At 34.1% G+C, this 17,790-nt stretch overlaps 1 protein-coding gene across 4 annotated transcripts in view; it reads left to right on the top strand.

Annotated features, from left to right (window-relative positions):
- Positions 1-17,790, top strand: part of TRPC1 (transient receptor potential cation channel subfamily C member 1) — a 72,747-nt gene that overhangs the window by 8,098 nt on the left and 46,859 nt on the right. Inside the window, exons 2-4 of one of the 4 annotated variants that reach the window (XM_082393767.1) lie at positions 2,884-3,038; positions 9,245-9,346; positions 13,356-13,558. In XM_082393767.1, coding sequence (XP_082249893.1) covers positions 2,884-3,038; positions 9,245-9,346; positions 13,356-13,558 — 460 coding nt within the window. The remainder of the gene's footprint in view (positions 1-2,883; positions 3,039-9,244; positions 9,347-13,355; positions 13,559-17,790) is intronic. The other 3 variants (XM_082393768.1, XM_082393766.1, XM_082393769.1) reach the window with 3 other exon arrangements.

Here is a 17,790-nt window from a genome sequence, read left to right as displayed (position 1 = left end):
ATACAATTACTTTTTAAACAGCAATCTAAACTTTAAAAATGTGTAGCCGTTGTTTTTGACCATTAGCTGTATGTGAAATTGATAAAATTTTATAAGAATTGTATTTATACAGCTCTCTATACTTTTCTGTCTCTAGCAATATGGCTGACTAAATAATCTGAAAACCCTTCTGTTTTAAATCACCTAGAAATGCTAGATAAAATATAATAAACATACATTTAAGTGAACAGCTGAGATTTCAGGAAAGTAAGGAAAACAGATTCAAACATAAAGAAAAGACTGAAAAACAGAGGAGTGTGTGAGCTGACATTTGACTGCTCCGTGGATGGGAGCAAGAGTTATTGGTCTGGGCATTGTTGGGATTTGAATTTTAATGCCCTTGTGGAAACAGGTTACAAAGCCTTGAGTTTGTACAAAGTGGGGGAATTGGAACAACATCCAAACATGAAACCAGGATCCTTAAAGGGCTACACTTTTAGCAAAGGGGTAGATGAGGAAAAGAACCGGTCCATCAGCACAGGGAGACTACAAAGAACCTTTTAAATAAGACTTCCCTAAGAACTCTAACTATGCTCCTGCCTCTTGTTGGCTTGGGGTTTAAATTAATATTACCTACTTGATCTGGGAAAACCTAAACTGAGAAATTAGTATAAAAAGGATTCATAGGGTAGCAAAACCTCTTGAGTTATCTGGAAGAAGCAAACACAAAACATCCTTGGTGGGACAAGCTTCCAAACTAGGCTGCCTAGTTTCCCACAGTTAACCTGCATGAAGTTGAGTTTGCAATACCCAATTAAAAAATTCAGAAGACAGTCACCTGTTATCACAATAGACACAACGAATAGGGTTAAATCCCTAAGACCTCCAGATAATTATCATATAGAGACCATAAAATAAGTATGTTTAAAATGACAAAAAGCTTAAAATAAGGAAATTAAAACATAAAGTAAATCAAAGATGTGGAAAGGAATCCAATAAAACTTAGAGAAATAAAAAATGTAGTCATTAAAAATAAAATTAATGAATAAACAACAGAAATAGTTGAAGGAGGAATAAGTGGAAGAGAAACCTGAAGAAGTTATCCAGAATGCAGGAAAAAGAGAAGAAGAAAAATAAATCTTTAGAGACACAGAAGTTAGAATGGGACAATCTAACATAATGTCTAAAGAAGTTCCAATAGGAGAAAAAATAATAAGGGGATGAAGCAATATTTGAAGAGAGAATGGCTGAAAATATTGCATATGAATGAAGGGCAGAGTCCTTAGCTTCAGAAAGCCTAATGAGTCTCAAGAAGGATAAATAAAATCTAATCCTCACCCAGACACATCATGAAACCAAAGAAAATAGAGCAAGGGTTTTTATGGGTAGCATTCTCCTACAACTAAGATACTGAAATCAATTCACCTGAAATAAGATTTTAAAGTTATTTTCCGGTATTAGTGATAAGTTTTCACTGATCTATCTGCATGTTCATATTGGTTCAACTTGTGACTAAGACTTCACTTTGTGAAGTGTTTGGTAAGTTTTTTGCCATGGAGCGTTAGTGTCTAAATATTAATTAGTAGTTCTATGAGGAAGTAATTTCTTTTTGTGACTAGTTTTCTTCTTGAGGGAACTAAGGAGATACACCATCAAGAAAACTACCATTCAACATCTTCCAAAATGTGTGGGGACTTTAAAGTCACTGGTTAAAAATAATAGCATAATTTATTTGAAATTTTAACCAAAAAAATCTGTTACCTTTCTTTGTTATTCACTCATTTAGTCCAGTTTTAGAATTTTCTCTTTCTGTATCATGAAATCATTTTTTTTCCTTCTGATTTCCACTCTGATTGTTCTTTTCCTGTTTCTTATTCATAGACTTCGAAGGAACAGCTATATTTGCAAGTCACTTAAAATCATTTATTCATCGTATGTTTAAAAAGTAAGATGAAATAAAACAAAACCCACTTTGCTTTCTTTCTCCATTTAATTAGCATTTCTCTTTTGACTTATTCCCCTTTTACCTGCTACACCAGCTGGTTAGCAGACAAGTATAGTGGGCCCTCTGTGAAAATGATTACCTCCATAATTATTCTCATTTCCCCCTATGAGTTAGCTGTTTTGTTGTGGGGTAGAGTGAGGCAGAAGCTAATCTGCATAATCCTGACAGGTCAAATTTTGCTTTGAAATATTCTGACATTGACCTCTACCAGCATTAGTCATAGTCTTGCTTTAGAGTTTTGTGAGCTGAATATTCTGTCATTATTTAATCTAAACAGCTTCATTAATGAGATTGTGTGTGTGTGTGTGTGTGTGTGTGTGTGTGTGTGTGTGTGTTGGGAGAGTGGGGAGGATACTAGGAATTTTGGACATCTTTCCCTTTTACTATACATACCCGCAAGCACATACATGTTCACGCTGCTTTTCCAAAGTATTTTCCCTTGTAAAACCTCTTTATAACATCTCCACTTATTACTAGATCTCGTTTTTAACCGTTTAACAGTTAAATGTGTGTATGTATTTGAGATATAAAACTTAAATCCTTGAAGCTTATATCTTATTTTGCTAGCACCCAGTCTATGTTTTTAGACATTCTTTATTACTTTAAATATCTTCTGAAAGTTCTTCTCCTTATAATCAGTTATGAATTTTAAACAACTTTTATTTTAAACTGTACATTTAAATTTTTTCTACTTTTTATGTTTGCAACTGATGTACATATTCTTGTATCAGGGTATAAGTTTTCAGCAAGGAAATGCTCACATTTTCTTTGCACATTTCCATATACAAAAATGAGTTTACGTTTTTTAATCTTTTAAATCAACAGGCTAAGTTTTCTTTACAGTCATTCTTATTTAATATGTCATGGATATTAAATTATGTTTGTATATTGTTATTTAGGTGACTATTATATGGTTAAAAAGATTTTGGAGGAAAACAGTTCAGGTGACTTGAACATAAATTGCGTAGATGTGCTTGGGAGAAATGCTGTTACCATAACTATTGAAAACGAAAACTTGGATATACTGCAGCTTCTTTTGGACTACGGTTGTCAGGTACAAGGCTAGATAATTTTATCCAGTAGCTTCTAAGTACTGTTAGATATGCCATATTTTCTCCTTTCTTTCTAGTTTCCTTCCTCCCTTCCTTCCTTCCTTTTTTCCTTCTTTCCTTCCTTTCTCTCTATATTTTTCTTCTCTCTTTCTTTCACCTTTTATTTTCTTTTGAGCTACTAAAAATTTAAAAACAAACCAAAAAAACCCTTTTTAAAAAAGTATAGTATTTTGACTTGATTTATCTTTTTCTTCCCAATTTTCACTCCTGCCCCTTATCTTATATGTTTTAAACCATCCGACAGAGGTGAATTATCATGACTTATTAAAGATGACTTTGTTTTTATTACTTACATTATTATGTTACTATTTACCTTATATATCTAAAAATAGTACAGGTGTTCTGGAAGTATCAGGGGAACAGGTATTTCTGTGGCCCATATAATTTACAAGCATAAAAACAGAATACTCCTCACTTACAAAGCAATTTTCAATTTGATTTTCTCCAAAGTTTTATTAAATTGTCCTTTTTGTCTGAAATTTAGTGTTTGCTTATAGCTAAAGGTGAATGGATTTTTTAAACTGGAAAACATTGACCTTTCTGCTTGTCTTCATATCAGTTCGTGTAAAAAAGCAGGCATGTGTATGTCTTGAAAGAATTCAGTTAAGAGATTGGAAGGAAATTTAATAATATTATTTTCCTTCCTTTTTGGTTTGCTTATGATGGGACTTAGCATATGAATTCTGGCTCTTATTTTTCTTTCAAACAGTATGATTGTTTGCTCTTTTGTAGCTTTAAACTAATGAGACTTTTTTGGGAGTGGTATCAGGAAGCGCTCATAGAAGATTTTTAAAAAATAAGTAGGTTAGTCCTATGTACGTTTCTATTATATATATAAATAATACATATATATATATTAAAACATGTGGTACTGTCTCTATGTATACATATTTAGAGTAGAAATAAATTGCTTTCCCAGAAATTTCATTTATCCAGAACACCCCCGAGAACCAGGAAGTAAGTGAAAAATACCTCTGAGCAGCCAGGGTAGATGCGGTGAAGTTTCCCATTTATGAACTTTATCATAGGGGTAATTCTGGAGTCCTCCTTCAAAATCTGTTTTTTCTTACTTTAGATTCCGCTTTAACAAACTTACTTAGTTTTCTAATCCATAGAGAATTACAGGGGCAACAGAAAGGGCATGAGGCTGCAGTGGAAAAAAATTAGGCACAGTACCTCTGACTCTATTTAAAGAGGTCAATAGCATTAGATACCTGATAATCTCTAAGGGAACTGTATGTTAGAGTGGTAATTGATGTTTATAACAATGGCCCAGAGTCAGTAAGAGAAAGGTAAATTATATTCAGTACGTATTACTTTAGAAGAAAGAAGAATATATATAGTACTTCTGAAAGCAGAAAACTTCCATCAAATTTGTTTAAATTTCAGAGTTAAACACTTAAAGGCATAAGCTTCAGTTACCTATAAAATAATGTCGCAAAGAAAGTCTCTGATGATTCTATGTAAAAGAGGTATTAGGGTATTGATATAATAATCATTTTGTCTTTTTACATGTAAGATTCTATGTATATAAAATTTCTGCAATATACATGGTTCTTTCACATACCTGATCACATTTGAACATCATAGCCAGCCTGTCTAGATGTTATATTTTATAGATCAGAAAACTGAGGCTCATAGACTGTAATGAATTGCCCAAAGTTCTAAAATAAGTAAGGGCAAAGCTAAGATTTGAACCTAATCTTTTGACTGCAAATCCCATGCTCTTTCCAGTTCACTGTGTTCCGTCTTAAATTACCTATGTCTTATCTGTCAATCAACAGATGTCCAAGGCCTTTGGTTGGGTGTGATTGTGGAAATGAATATGTAAAACATGAGTTCTGTACTAAAGGATGTTAAAACTAATTGGACAATGAAAGTGCATATGAATTTTAAATCAATCAAATGATACAAAAGTGTATTTCGTAAATGCTGAGTGTTAATAGTACTTGACCCTTGTATATCGTTTTGAGGTTACAAAGTGCTTTCATGTATTTTATCTTGTGTTATACTAGTGGCTCTCAACCGGCAGTTTTGTCCCTTAGGGGACATTTGGCAATGTCTGGGAACATTTTTGGTTTTGCAGCTTGGGGGTGGGTTAGTACTGGCGTCTGGCGGGTAGAAGGTAAGGGCGCTGCTAATCATCCTACAGTGCACAGGACAGCCCCCCATGATAACGAATTATCTGGCCTCAAATGTCCATAGTGCCACCATTGAGAAACCCTGTTTTATACTTAAACTTCTGTGGTTCACAGTAAATGTTTTGGAGACACAGGAAAGAGAAGATCACTGTGGTTTAGAGCTAGCAAGAAAGGTTTCATGGAAGAATGGCAGTTGAGCTCAGCCTTGAAATATTAATAATTGCTAATATTTATATAGTTCTACTGTGTGACAGGAATCTTAAATATATTCACTTCCTTAATCCTTACAACAGTTCTATGAGATAGGTGCTATTATTATTCCCATTTTATAGAGGAGGAAACCGTGGTACAGAAGGTTTCAGTAACATGCCCAAAGTTACTTCATAAATGCCAGATCTGGAATCTGAACCCAGGTTCTGGCTCCAGAGTCCATGCTTTTACCTGCTACCTAAAACTACTGTAAAACAATGTGTAGATAGGTGGGAACAGGAGGTGGAGAAGGACGTAAAGGCATGTAAATGTATATTCTTGAGACAGTGAACTGACTTAACCTTTTTGAACAAAATATTTGGATTGGGTAGTAGTGGAAAATATTTGGAAAAATAACTAAGACAAAACTGATGAAAAGGGCTTGAATGCCAGTCTAAGGAATTTGGCTTTTATATGATAGTGAGATCATTAAATGATTTTTGAGGAAGGATGTGATGTGTCCAATGGTATTTTAGAAAAACTAATCTAGTGGCTGTGTTCAGTACAGATTAAAAAATGGGAAGTGAGGAAGGCTATAAATAGCTTGGGTGAGCAGTTTTTATAATAATCCAGATGTGAAGAGGTTAAAGCCTGAACTGGAATAGCGGCTATAAGAATAGGGGGGAAAATGGCAGATGTGAGAGATGTTATGAAGGAAGAATTGATAGAACTTAGTGAGTATTTAAATTTGGAGGGGGGGATTGAGAAGGAGTCCAAGATGATTTGAAAATCTTAAACATGGTTTACTGGGAGAATGATGAAAGAAGAACAGGAAGCTAAGAAGAGAAGTCAAACTTGGGGCAGAGAACTGTGAATTCTGGTTTTAGCCTTGTTTATTTTGGGGCTATCAGGCAGTTTCCAGTGGAAAGCTGACATCTCTAGGGAGAGGTTGGGCTGGAGAGATACAGCAGTCGTGGCCATGGGGATGACCCGACATCATGAGAGTGGATGAAATCATAGAGAAGAGCAAACAACTAGTGCTGATTCTTTCTCAGGGAGCATCTACATTAATAAAGGGCATTAGAAGGAAAGGGTTTCATTAAAGGAGTTAGGATACGCAACGTTGTGAAAACCAAAGAAACGGTTTTATTACGTTGCTGAGAAATCAAGGAAAATGGTAGGAAAGGCCATTGGATTTTGAAACTGGCATCAGTAGAATTAGAGAAAATGACATACAGGAGTTTGAGAGAGAGAGAAAACTCTAGTGGTGAGAGAAAGAGGATCATGTCAAGTTAGCAAAGAGTAAGGAAGTATTTCATGTTTTGGGAGGTTTGGGGAGGTGGAGGCTGGGACTGGTGTTTCTGCGAAGGAAGGACCAAGGTCCTGTAGAAGACCAGAGCGCTAAATAGAATACCGAGGTGGAAAATTTAGCTTTGGGAAGGAAGGAAGTAGATGAGTATCTGAGCTTAGAAGAGAGAGTATGGGAATTGTTGAAAAGACAAATTCTGAGGTGAGAAGGGAGATAGTAACCTCATTAATACATAATAGGTGTGTACTGAATAGCTTTTAATAAAGAATGGTCAAATATCTGTGAAAAATTAGGAAGCAAAACTATTGAGGACATTCGTATACCTAGAGATACTTAAAAAATATTTTAAAACATTTTTCCCTTCAGAGCTGCGTTTGATATATCAAGTAACAGCATTGTGCAGAATAAGTCCAGGGCAACTCCTTACATGACTTTTTTACATAAATTTTTTATACCTGAAGCTTATCCTTTTAAGCATTGAAAGATTTAACATTAATCTTTCTTTATTCTTTACTAAATAGTATATCTGAATTTAATTTAACTTTACCATCGTAAGTGGGAATCATTGAGAGTTTAATCATTTTACTTTGCTTCATTAGTCTGAAACTATTGACATGTTTTTCCTTACATTAAGTGGCCTCAGACTGCTTTGTATTGATAGTGATTTTGCTATGCTGATATTTTATCTTCTCAATGATCAACTTTTAGCGGTTTTTCATCCTTCCTCCCTTCTTTGTTGGTTTTAACCTAGCCTGAAGGGTACTTGGGAAAGCCAGGTGTCTCTCATTTATAGACAACTCTTAAGTCGGTGTGGGTGAGGCAGTTGCTTCTAGGAAATAATGCCCATGAAGTTAGTTTGTGACAGCTCAGTATGGTTTGGGGAGAAATTTGCAGCTAGATCCATGGCTATGTTTCAGATGATTGGAGTTGCCTGGTGTTTTGACTTTGAGAGCAGTGGCATTACTATAGTTAGCTTTATAGGTTAAAATTAAAAACCATAAATGAACTGTTTAGTAGTAGTGAACACATGGTTCTTTTTGCTTGTTTGCTTCACCTGACCAAGTACAGTAAAAACTGAAGAGAAACGTTTGTAAAGCAGAAGAATAATAGCGCTAGCTTTTAAAGAATAGGCTACAGCCCAGTGAACCCTAAAATGTTTAAGGGATAAAATAATGAATTAAATTTCCCATGAGGGTGGGGAGTTTTTCCTATAGGAGTACATAGGCAGTTCCTAATGGTTGAATGTGACCCCAACCCAATTATTTGGGGTACTTCGTCCTATTTTTAGACATCCAGATAAAGTCTGCCATTTTTAGTCCTGTTTTTGACGTCTAGAGAAAGTGGATGAAAGCTTTCTTTTCAGCTACAAAGAATATTAAAGATCTGTTATAATTTCATTTTCATGGGAGAGAATATTGATTTAAATAGTTGTTAAACACTATAATAGTTTAAAAATGTACAGGGTACATTTTTAAATAATCAGGGTATTTTCTTAGATTAAATCGTTACTTATCCCCACTTTTTGCTTCTGCCTTTATGGTTTTCCTTAAAAAACAAAACAAAGCAAAACAAAAAGAAACCCCAAACCTGATGTCTCAGTTGCCAAGTATCACAATAGGACTGAAGAGTTTGTTATATTGAAAAGTTGAAAAATCTCCATTTCCTCAGCTTCTATTTATTTACTTTTTCCTCCTGTCAAAGTTGGAGCTTCAAAATGACCTGTAGTTTGGGAGTAAAACTATAAAGTCACTTCTCCCTCTTGTCTCTAAGGACATTGGTATCCTAGTTCTCTGTGATTTTTACTAGATAAGATTGCTAATGTTGAGAATTTCCTGGTGGTCCAGTGGTTAGGACTCGGCACTTTCACTGCTGTGGCCTGGGTTCGATCCCTGGTCAGCGAACTAAGATCCCGCAATCAGTGTGGTACCACCAAAAAAAAGAAAAAGATTGCTAATATTAATGCCATATTTGTACCATTTCAGTCAGCCATGTGTGCTTTAAAGATGAGAGCAGAGGGGCTCCGCCTTCTGTTAACATATTTTTCATTGTCCCCTAGCCTCATGGTTGCATTGATTATCATTTTTATCAGACAGAAAACAATCCTTTACCTGTAGTAATTGTTCTTGGCAATTTCTTTTATAGATTTGGAGTGATGAAGATTCTTTTGGTCCAAAGTTCGAGAGTAAACATCTTGAAAAGAATAACATATCAACTTTAAATACTGCATAGATCAGCACTGTTTCATTAATAAACCCCACTATCAAGCATTCATTATTTTACCAGCTCATTCAGTGAAACCAGGACAAAAATATGTGTGTTGTGGTACACTGAAGTACTGCCAAGGCTAGCAAATGTACTATTTGGACAGTCTAAATTTTAAAAAATTCAGTATTACTGTATATAATACAGTTTAAATTAAAAAAATAGTTTTCTTTATGAATTAGTAAAAATAAGTAGTTTACCTTTTTATCCTCCATTTTCATTTTTAACCTTTTTTTTTTGTTTAAAGTCCGCAGATGCACTTTTGGTGGCAATCGACTCTGAAGTAGTGGGAGCTGTTGATATACTACTTAATCATCGACCAAAACGATCATCAAGACCAACTATAGTAGTTAGTACTCTTAAATATTTATTAATTTGGATTTTTAAACCAAAATAGATCTCCTGCCCCACTGCCATTTTTTTCTCCCTCCCCTCCAATTTACTTTGTTTTAAAGAAATAGATTTTTTTTTTTTTTACTCTGTAAAATATTGCTTTAAAGAAAGTAGACATTTGCAAGAATAATTAATGTTGCTCTCAGGAAACCTTCTTAAAATTCATGATATTTCTATAATTTTACCAGTGTGATCCAGTATTTTTAGTTTGGAACATTCTGCAGGTTAAGTTGAAAATACAGATTAGTTTCCAGGTGCGTTTAAAAGTTAAATATAAACAGTGAAACCATAGAACTGGAAGAAAATGTAGGTGAATATTTAACTGACTGGGAGGGAAGGACTTTGGAGAAAAATCACAGTGGCACAGCCTTTGGCTGTATAGAAGTGAAACTTCTAGAATCAAGACATCAGGCAAAATTTAGAAAGCAGATGGATAACTTTCAAAAGATATGTCCAGCATATATCTCAAATTCATAATCTTAATATTAGATGAATTGATGAAAAACATCAAAATCAATAAAAGACATGGAAAAATCTCAAAAGAAAGTACAACATATTAAATCTTACTAATAATCAAACACGAGGTGCTAATTTTTGCTTATCAAACAGCACAGTTTTTTTTGAAAACTAATAACCATTGATGGCAAAGGCATAGTACAGTCTCATACACCACTGGAAGAGGGTATTTTGAAAAGCAGTTTGGCAGGATATGTCATAAACAAGAAAGATGTTCATATTCTTGAACCTAGCACTTCCTCCTCTAGGAATTTGTCAAGGAAATGGTCAGAAATGTGGACAGAAATGTTACTTATAATCTTATTTGTAGCAATGAAAAAACCATGTGACACAATCTAAACATCCCAAAATAGAAGATTCTAAACATAAATAATTACATATATATTAACATGATATTTTTTAAAGGAATAATTAGGAACATGAAAAAATATGATACAGAAGGGAAAAAATGAGAACAGTAAACTGTACATATAATATGATCTGAGATTAAAAATATGCACAGAAAAGGAACTGCGTGGAAATGTAGCAAAATGTTACCTAACAGCAGTCATCACATTGCCAAATTAAGGATATTTTTCCTTACTTTTAAATTTTTCTTTATTGCTTTTGTAACTAGGAATATAGTCACTAATAATTAAATATATTCTACTGTAAAAATGAGATGTTTGTTGTGTATCAAAATTTTAAAGTTATAACATTCATTATTGGTGAAGATGTAGTAAAACAATCAGTAAAAATAATTTCCGGGAGTGTAACCTGGCTATACTCAGAAGAAAAATATTGTTTTAAGAAAGAATTATAAATTGGTTGCAAATTATCTGCCATTTTCTGAGAGCGAAGAGAAGCTCCCCTAAATTGCATACTTTATCATATGTTAACTGAAATATTTTTCTCTCATTTAAACTATTACAAAGTTTGTGTAAGCATGACTTTCTCCAGAGGATAGTTCCAACTAGTTTAAGTGGTGGTGAGCAGCCAACAAGAGTAGAGAAAAAAGGGCCAATAATATAACTCCTATCCAAAAGATCAGAAATGATCAGAAATCCTATTCAATTTTCTGACACCTATCCTGCAGTTACTAGTATATTTTGGTATACCTGTTCCACCTTCTAGCCTTTTAATCCATTTACACTCTTGGGGAGGGTGAGTGTAGTGTGCCAGGGTATTGGAGCAACTGACTGATATCATTTCATCACCATTGCCACTGCCAATTGAATACTGAGTTGTAAGGCTGGGCAGTCCTCACCTACTCAATGAAAGAACACTTTTTACACTATCTCTAACAAAGAAAGTTATCCAGCCTTTGCCTGAATACTTCCAGTGACAAGATCACATTTTTTAACGGCCTCATTACAACTGGACAGGCAGTATCAAATATTTTTATATACTTTTTTTTTTTTACCATCTCAGTGAATTCATTGTATATTCTTGGCTTATCAAAATTGTCTTTTGATAAATTTTCACTTTCAAATACAGTTTTTTTTTGATAGTATGTAGATTATATTATGAGCATTGAAATTAGGAACTTTAATCATCTAATAGTGTTTTTCATACAGTTAATTATGTTTCTTAGGAAAACTAAGGACCATTTTTTTTTCTTAGGGGATTAAATATGATTTCCTCCTCTTTATAACCTCTTTTTTTTGTAATTGGGGGAATGGAGTAAATTTTTAGATTTTTCTGTAATTTTAAAATAAATTCATTAATTTGAAGTCCCCAATAAATAGATGGGAAGTGTATAAACAAACTATTCATAAAAGAGGAAAAAAAAGGTAAGAATGTCAGAAAATACTAAAATTTACCAGTAATCAAAGAAAAGTAAATTAATATTTCATGATAGTTTTTTCACTCAAATTGGGAGTGATCATGCTCAGTGCTGGTGAGTAAACCTTAGTGGGTGGGTACATTCCTATATTGGTAACATAAACTATTAAAAGGACTTTGATAATATGTATAAAAAGCTTCAAAATTGTTCATGGCCTTCAGACCTATAATTCCACTTCAGGGGTTCTATGTTAATGAGATAATCCTGAATTTTGAAAAAGCTGTATTCATAAATTTGTCTGTGGTAGTATTATTTATATTAGCAAAATAAAATATCTTGAACATAGAGTCTATGAACTTCCTTAAATTGCATGCAAAATTCTGTACATGAATTCTTTTTCCAGAAGATTCTGGGTTATAGCTTTACGAGATCATTATAAGGGTCCTTGATCTTCAAAATATTAAGGACCATTGTTTTTAATCGTTGGTGCCAAGTCATTCATGCCAAAGTTGCCCTTAAAGAGCGGGTGTGGTGGAGAAAGGACTAAAAGGAAATACTGTCTTCTAAAACAAAATTAAAAAAAAAAAAAAAAGGAAATACTGTAAAATGTTTTGGGTAGTAGGAAAATGGGCATTTTTATTCTTTCTGCTTTTGCATATTTTTCAGATATTTTATAATGTGTGCACTACTTTTACAATGTTAAAAATTATAAAAATTAACGGTGAACTTGATAAGCTTATACTATGGAATCGAACAGCTCACAGGAAAACATCTGTGAAAAAGTGATAAGTATTAGAAAGAATATGTAATAGTCATAAAATAGTCAACCTTCTTTATTTAATCCTGCTCTTTACTTACTAATGTTTCTTTCCTCGTGTCATGCAGTCACCAGGCATGAGCCCATGTAGTGAAAGGAGCTCAGCCTCCAGAGTAACACTCAACTGGGGTCTATCTGCACTTTGCCACTCTGTTGTGTAGCTCGGGCACATTAACTTCTCTGAGCCTCAGTTTCTTCATGGGGATTATAATGTTCAATTTTGCAGGCTTTTGTGGGGATTAAATGAGATGATAAATGTAAACTGCCTAATAGTTCCAGGAGCTATGATTGTTAGTGTTTTTGTGCATTTGTATAGGCGGTGTTTGAGAATATGTAGAGAATTACACAAAATGAAGAGTGCCTCCTATTTACTTATCCCTTTCAAGTAACTTCATTGCTATCAATTTGGCAAGGTTTTGCCATAGAGGTGGAATTAAAATTTTTTTTCTCACGCATTTATATTTTGCCTACTTTTAACATTTCTGTTTTTCCATTATATTGTTTTTCTAAAATTCTTGTTCTTTATCCTTGTCATGCATGTTTCCATAATCCTGTGAAAATGAAACACTTTCTCCTAAAGTATTTCTCTAGATATCCACACTTCTTCTTTGTTAGGAAAACAGAAGTCTGGCTGTATGAACATTTCCTATTGAAGATTTTGTCTGTCATGATTATATTGCATTTATTAACTAAAGTTAAGTTTTGAGGTTTCAAAAAAGATTTGATCCTAGGAAAATGTTTATCATATTCCTCAAAATAATTTTTATATTCTTTGTGCCTTCAATTTTTTTCATTACATTTTTTAGATAAATGTTTTTTTGAAGTCACAAATAAGAACTTTTGGATGTTTATATAAATATTTTTCAGAAACTAATGGAGCGAATTCAGAATCCTGAGTATTCGACAACTATGGATGTTGCACCTGTCATTTTAGCTGCTCATCGTAACAACTATGAAATTCTTACAATGCTGTTAAAACAGGATGTATCTCTACCTAAGCCCCATGCGGTTGGCTGTGAATGTACATTGTGTTCTGCAAAAAACAAAAAGGACAGCCTCCGACATTCCAGGTCAGAAAATTAAGGTTTAAATTAAGATGTGTGATGCAGTAAGGTATATGTCAATGAAGTTTTTGTTGTTGTTGTTCTTTCTATGTCTACTTTAAGAAATATGGTACTGCAATGACGAATGAAAGCCAAACTTCTAGCTCCTTTGCTTAATACAATGAGTTCTGCATTTTAAAGAAGTATTTACTAAATGATGAATAATTAGGAAAAAATTTCAAATTATGAATAAGGTTTATCTCATACTTCTGCTGGTCAGGGATGGGGTCACTATTTGCTTTTTAAAAGCAGAGTTTATTAATCTAAGAGAATTTCCAAGCACTGGAAGGGGTGGAGATACCACTTCCTGTCTTATTTATAAGAAAATAAAAACTATTATCTATCTAGCTAGATACTCAACCTGTTATGCCTCTTTTTCCCCTCTCACACAGTATTTGAGTCTTTTTCTCTTCCCATTCTCCCCAGTCAAAAATATTAAGAACAACTGAGGAGTGAATGAACAAGAAAGTACCCTTTCTTGGATGGGTTGAGCAAGATCACACATGTGCATGTTGTATAAGGTGTATGGTTCTGGGCTAGACTTGAGAATCTAATTTTCAGCATATGCCTTTATGTATACATTATCTATATAGTAGTCAAATATAGTTGAAATAGTATCAAGTATAGCATTTACTACAGAAAATGTGGTTTGGAAGTCCCAGGTCATTCGTTGACATTGTTTTCTAGTTAAGGATTGTTGTACAGTATATTTGAAATTAGCTTTAAAGCTGCAAACCATCCACCCTCCCTCCTTCCTCACCTTTAAACAGATAGTCACAAATCCATAAATTGGAGAAGTTTCCTGGGAATCAATTTAATGTTTACTTGCAGAGATTATGCTGGAAATTTTTTCTATTTTTTTTTTATTAATTAATTTATTTACTTTTGGCTGTGTTGGCTCTAGAGCACAGGCTCAGTAGTTGTGGTACATGGGCTTAGTTGCTCCACGGCATGTGGGATCTTCCCAGACCAGGGCTGGAACCCGTGTCCCCTGCGTTGGCAGGCGGATTCTTAACCACTGCGCCACCAGGGAAGTCTATTTTACAATGAGATCTGTATTTCTCTTTGATAAGATCTGGTTAATAGCTATGACAATTTCATTTAACGTTTTAGTTTTAAAATGACTAGTCTGTGGGGAATTCCCTGGCAATCCAGTGATTAGGACTCTGTGCTTTCACTGCCGAGGGCAGTGTCAGTGAAGTTGACAGGGCAGTTTCAATCCCTGGTTAGGGAGCTAAGATCCTGCAAGCCGTGCAGCTTGGCAAATAAAATAAAATAGTCTATAAAATGACAAGCAGAAATAATCTTTAAGGCTTCTTCTAGTATTAAAATCCTTTATTAATATTAAATATAAATATTTTTCAAATATTATTAAATATTATTAGGTATGCTTATTAAATATGTGTGTAGTTTAAGCAGTTGGAGGTGGGGGGTTGGAGCTGGAGAAAACGCTTTACCTGTCTTGGTTTGAGGTGTGGAAAAAGCTTGTTTTGAAAGTTTTTAGAGGAGCTGTGGCTTGAGCTCAGTGTTTAAGTAGAGATGAGAATTAACAGGTAAAAGGCATTTTACACAGTATGTGAATGTGGTTTATTTAGGGATGGTCTGGTATATTTGTTGAAGACGTTGAGAGAGTTTGTTATTGATGTTTGAGAAAACAGTTATAGCAGATGTCAGAGGGATCTGACTGAAGTCATTTCCAGGAATTGCTAAGCAGACCTGCAGGAGAAAAGGAAGCTAACAAAATGAGTAAGGGATGGGTAAAGGTTTCAGTGATGTTGAAGAGTCAGTATAGTAGCAATAAGGAAGAGAGGCAATCTGTATTTCTAAGATGTTGGGTTTTAAATTTCAGAGATGATGCAGTCTTGCCATTTGCAACAACATGATGGAGCTTGAGGGCATTATGCTAAGTGAAATAAGTCAGACGGAGAAAGACAAACACCATATGATTTCACTTGTTTGTGGAATATAAGACACAAACGAACAGTCTGTGGGTTAGTTGGAGAAGGCATTCAAAGTTGCAGCCATTTCTCAAGAGTTCCTTGTCTTTTTCTTTTTATCAAACTTTCTGATGCTTGGCACACATGCCTAATTTTTTAGTCAGCCAGGGATGTGTGGAGACTATATATGAATCCTTGTATATCTTTTCTCGTTTCCAAGATCTCCCTATTAAATTTCTGATTGGTCCACTCTTTGTCTCAAATCAGACTGCAAGCTTGGTCTTGCAAAGCTGCAGGTTTTCCTTGTTCATCTCTACTAAGTCTAATCCTTTCAGCCAGCAGAGCTGTAGGTTTTTGCTTCCCAATGAATTGATTTTTACCCCTTTAGCACAAAGATACAGATTTACCAGCTTCAGGCTGGAAAACTGCAGTTCTCATTGAGTGAACTAGAGGCAGAGGTGAAGAGGTAGCCTCAGGTGAGAAGGTCGCAGATTCCAGCCATTCCTGCCTGAAGCTCTGGCAGTTTTCCAATAATTGATTCTCAATAGACAATTTCCAGTGACCTGAAATAGTTAATTTTTTTAAAAAAATTTTGTCCATTTTTATGCATATATTTTGTGTAGTGAAATCACTGACCTCTTCACATCCCACCATTACTTTTGATAGTGTTTTGAATACCAAAAATGACAGATTTAATAAAGCGAGGCAGCCTCATTATTTTTCAGATTATATCTAATTGCTTTCCATACTATGGCTCTTCATTATTACTCCAGCATAGTTGGTTGCCACCAGTACTAGCAGTCACTCTTCCTGTGCATTTTGTCACTAATCCATATTTTGAGACATGACTATGTAGGTTAATACAAAAGTCATTTTTAGAGACAATCTGATAAAATTAATTACCATAAAAATTAATTGCTATAGACATAATGATGGAAACAGAAAGATAAGTTGCTCAATTATATATATTTTTCTCAAGTTTTTGGACAGTTTTGGTATAGGCAAATACCTCAGTAGAAATCCTTACTTAAGATGCAGGTAATTGTACTTGTTAATTAAATATCTAGATCAGAGCTGGATTTCATAAAAATTGTTTTCTTAGAAATGCATTATATAGAAAAAAATGCATTGTATAGGGTCTATTTTTGTGTCTAAGTAAGACATGAGACCTATCTGGTAAATAAGGAATATTTCAGTAAGTTTGTTACATAGAAGTTTTAAATTTCCATACAGAAAAATTCCATTGCAAACAAAGTAAAAAGACAAACAACCAACGAGAGAAAAGTATTTAAAACATTTTTGACTAGACAGAGGGCTAATTTCTTTTATATATAAAGAGGTTTTACAAATTGGTGATGTAAAAAAAAAAAAACACACCAGAAAAATAGGCTAATGCAAATGAACAGGTAGTTTACAGAAGAAGTATAAACAAATAGTAAACATGAAAGGATGCTTAAGCTTCTAAAGAAATTCAGAGTAATACAACTCATAAAATTCCATTTTTCATCTGTTAGGGTAGCAATGTACTAATGAAGATGTAGGGGAAAATGAGCTCTCCTTATTTTTAGTGCTTTGGAAACATCTACCAGAATTTAAAATGCACATGCTGTTTTATCCAGCAGTTCTGAATGTGCAAAGGGTATATGAACTAAAGAATAATCATTTTTACATTATTTATGGAAGTAAAAAATTAGAAGCAACCTAAAGTTCCATTAATGGAGATTGGATGGACTGCCATCAAATGGAAAACCATCCAGTTTTAGGAAATAATGAGATGACTCTATATGTAGTGACATAGAAATAGTTGTCCCTTCTAGAGAATGTTACACAGAGTGAAGTAAGTCAGAAAGAGAAAAGCAAATATCGTATAATAACGCGTATATGTGGAATCTAGAAAAGTGGTACAGATGATCTTATTTGCAAAGCAGAAATAGAGACACAGACGTAGAGAACATATGTATGGATACCAAGGGGGAAAGGGGTAGGGTGGGAGGAATTGGGAGACTGGGATTGACACATATCCATTACTGATACTATGTATAAAATAGACAACTGATGGGAACATACTGTACAGCACAGGGAACTCTACCTAATGCACTGTGGTAACCTAAATGGGAGGGAAGTCCAAAAGGGAGAGAATATCTGTATGTATGGCGGATTCATTTTGTTGTGCAGTGGAGACTAACACAACATTGTAAAGCAACCATACTCCAATAAAAATTAATTAAAAAAAAGAAATAAAAAAAGAAAAAAAATTTAAAA

Source organism: Balaenoptera borealis, assembly GCF_965194805.1.
Source record: "Balaenoptera borealis genome assembly, chromosome: 5".
NCBI lineage: Eukaryota > Metazoa > Chordata > Mammalia > Artiodactyla > Balaenopteridae > Balaenoptera > Balaenoptera borealis.
The sequence above is the reverse complement of the archived record's forward strand: the minus strand, read 5'-3'. Positions and strand labels throughout refer to the sequence as shown.